Raw genomic sequence first — 3,083 nt, 5'->3', positions numbered from 1 at the left:
GCCTTTGCCACCTTGTAGAGTTCATGCCCTGACGAATTGAGGCTGTTTTGAGGGCAAAAGTGGGTGCAACTCAATATTAGGAAGGTGTTCATAACATTTTGTACACTTTGTGTATATTTGTGTAAATCCCTCACGTTACATACAGATTTCAAAGTGATTACTTTTTAACTTTTTAATACAGATCTTAGAAGGCAACTACTTAAAAATATATTTAATTGGCTGCCTTCAACTAATGGCAGGGCTGTGTCTGGAACTCTGTGTTGAAGATAGAAATAGAATGAATAGATCACACACAACCTCCTATACTATTCCAATCTATCTGACAGTCATATTGCATCTACACAATATATTTCTCTCAACATTCTGTATGTCCATTCTCCTGAATGTCCTTTGCCCCAAGTGTACATAATTAAGTTAAATGATATTTAACCAATGATATTTTGTTCAGATAAGTATTAATAAGTTGAATGGTCAACTACTGTATGACCCTGTCAACATGCCACCGAAAAAAGTTCAAAGCTGCAATTAATTTTATGATGCCTGAAAATACTGCAGAGTAATTCAAAGCTGTAGTGGAAGGAGATAAGGTTGCAACTTGTAGGCACTGAGGCCCAGCGTGATGACTCAATACATTGTTTGGATGGCTGACCACCTGTGGGCTACCACAGGGGTCAAACACAGCTGATCTGTGGCTTTCTCCGGGGCAGGACATTCCTACAGTACCCTGGGAGCACTGACATCGTTGGAGGTGTAAAGACTGATAAAGATTTATTGACTAAATTAATATTACTGTGTGAATTAAATTATATGTTTTATTGTACTGTAAATGCTATGGATTATTATTACTAGGTTCTTTTTTTTCAGACGGCGGATAGTTCAAAGCGAAACATGGTTGCGCTCCTATCGTTTAAATTAACTATATTAGATTAGAATCTGAGTGTTCCTGTCTTGTTTTTACTCGCAAAGTTCACCTTCAATTTCTTTCTAAAGGACAAAGAAATCCTTGAGACTTTGAACTTGTTAGCAAGCTCCTGTATACAATAAAAAAATAGTATGTGAATAAAACATAACTTCCTAAGACCCCCCCATTTTATATATATATATTTTTTCCTTCTACATTTTGCCAAGAAAAAAAAAAGATTTCCACCTTATATTGTAAGTGCATAATTGTCCTCTGTAGTGGTTATTAGGAACAGAAATATGAAAAAATCCTGACAACTTATTTAACTATTCCTGATATTCACTTACTAGAAACAATTTGAATATCATGCTCACAAAAATGGGGGAAGTAGCGCGGGAGGGAGTATGTCCATGGGGGAGCAGTGCAGGGAGGGGGTATGTCCATGGGGGAGCAGCGCAGGGTGGGGGTATGTCCATGGGGGAGCAGCGCAGGGAGGGGGTATGTCCATGGGGGAGCAGTGCAGGGAGGGGGTATGTCCATGGGGGAGCAGTGCAGGGAGGGGGTATGTCCATGGGGGAGCAGCGCAGGGAGGGGGTATGTCCAGGTGGAGAATAGCGCGGGAGAGGGTGTGTCCATGGGGGAGAGTAGCGCGGGAGGGGGGGTGTCCATGGGGGAGAATAGCGCGGGAGGGGGGGTGTCCATGGGGGAGAATAGCGCGGGGAGGGGTGTGTCCATGGGGAAGAGTAGCGCGGGAGGGGGTGTGTCCATGGGAAGAGTAGCGCGGGAGGGGGTGTGTCCATGGGAAGAGTAGCGCGGGAGGGGGTGTGTCCATGGGGGAGTAGCGTGGGAGGGGGTGTGTCCATGGGGGAGTAGCGTGGGAGGGGGTGTGTCCATGGGAAGAGTAGCGCGGGAGGGGGTGTGTCCATGGGAAGAGTAGCGCGGGAGGGGGTGTGTCCATGGGAGAGTAGCGCGGGAGGGGGTGTGTCCATGGGGGAGTAGCGTGGGAGGGGGTGTGTCCATGGGGAGAGTAGTGCGGGAGGGGGTGTGTCCATGGGGAGAGTAGTGCGGGAGGGGGTGTGTCCATGGGAGAGTAGTGTGGGAGGGGGTGTGTCCATGGGGAGAGTAGTGTGGGAGGGGGTGTGTCCATGGGTAGAGTAGTGTGGGAGGGGGTGTGTCCATGGGAGAGTAGCGCGGGAGGGAGGTGTCCATGGGAAGAGTAGCGCGGGAGAGGGTGTGTCCATGGGGAGAGTTGTGTGGGAGGGGGTGTGTCCATGGGGAGAGTAGCGCGGGAGGGAGGTGTCCATGGGGAGAGTTGCGCGGGAGGGGGTGTGTCCATGGGAGAGTTGCGCGGGAGGGGGTGTGTCCATGGGAGAATAGCACAGGGAGGGGGTGTGTCCATGGGAGAGTAGCGCGGGAGGGGGTGTGTCCATGGGGGAGTAGCGTGGGAGGGGGTGTGTCCATGGGGAGAGTAGTGCGGGAGGGGGTGTGTCCATGGGGAGAGTAGTGTGGGAGGGGATGTGTCCATGGGAGAGTAGCACGGGAGGGGGTGTGTCCATGGGGAGAGTAGCGTGGGAGGGGGTGTGTCCATGGGGGAGAATAGCGCGGGGAGGGTGTGTCCATGGGGGAGGCAGGCACAGGACTCACCGGGCTGGGGAGACATCCAGGAGGCCTCTTCCTTGGCCGAGGCACCGGATACACTAGGCCGTGGAGGTGCACTGGCGGTCTCGAGCGCAGAGCTGGCCCCACCCGTTCTGGCTGGATGCCAGCTTCCACCCGGCAAATGCGGGACGCTGGCACCAAGCACACCGGCCTGTGAATGCTCCGCCTCGACACCGTGAGCATCACCCCATAGCCTGACCAGTTCGATGGGGCCTGACCAGTCTGATGCTCGCCACGGTAAGCACGGGGAGTTGGCTCAGGTCTATTACCTGACTCTGCCACACACCCCGTGTGCCCCCCCCCCCCAATTTTCTTGGGGGGCTGCCTCTCGGGCTTCCTTGCCAGCCGTTGTCACCAACTCCATTCTCCGGTATCCCTCCTCGTACTGTTCTAGAGAATCCCAGGCGGGCTCCGGCACTCTCCCTGGGTCGACCGAACACCTCTCTATCTCCTCCCAGGTTGTCTCATACTCCAGATAGCACTGCTCACCTGTCCAGGAGTCCCTTTCACCACGCTGCTTGGT

The 3,083-nt window shown here is 52.5% G+C and overlaps 1 protein-coding gene across 1 annotated transcript; it reads right to left on the bottom strand.

Moving 5' to 3' along the window:
• Window positions 1-1,240: 1,240 nt before the first annotated feature.
• Window positions 1,241-2,521, bottom strand: LOC120035056 (early nodulin-75-like). The gene has a single exon (XM_038981818.1). It carries the CDS (start codon window positions 2,519-2,521, stop codon window positions 1,241-1,243), a length of 1,281 nt encoding a protein of 426 aa, XP_038837746.1.
• Window positions 2,522-3,083: the final 562 nt, after the last annotated feature.

This window comes from Salvelinus namaycush, chromosome 42 (assembly GCF_016432855.1).
Source record: "Salvelinus namaycush isolate Seneca chromosome 42, SaNama_1.0, whole genome shotgun sequence".
NCBI lineage: Eukaryota > Metazoa > Chordata > Actinopteri > Salmoniformes > Salmonidae > Salvelinus > Salvelinus namaycush.
This window is presented reverse-complemented; position numbering and strand designations above follow the sequence as displayed.

Excerpts from the sequence above, each read along its gene's own strand:
- LOC120035056 (XM_038981818.1), bottom strand. The coding sequence starts at position 2,521 with ATGGACACACCCTCCCCGCGCTATTCTCCCCCATGGACACACCCCCTC.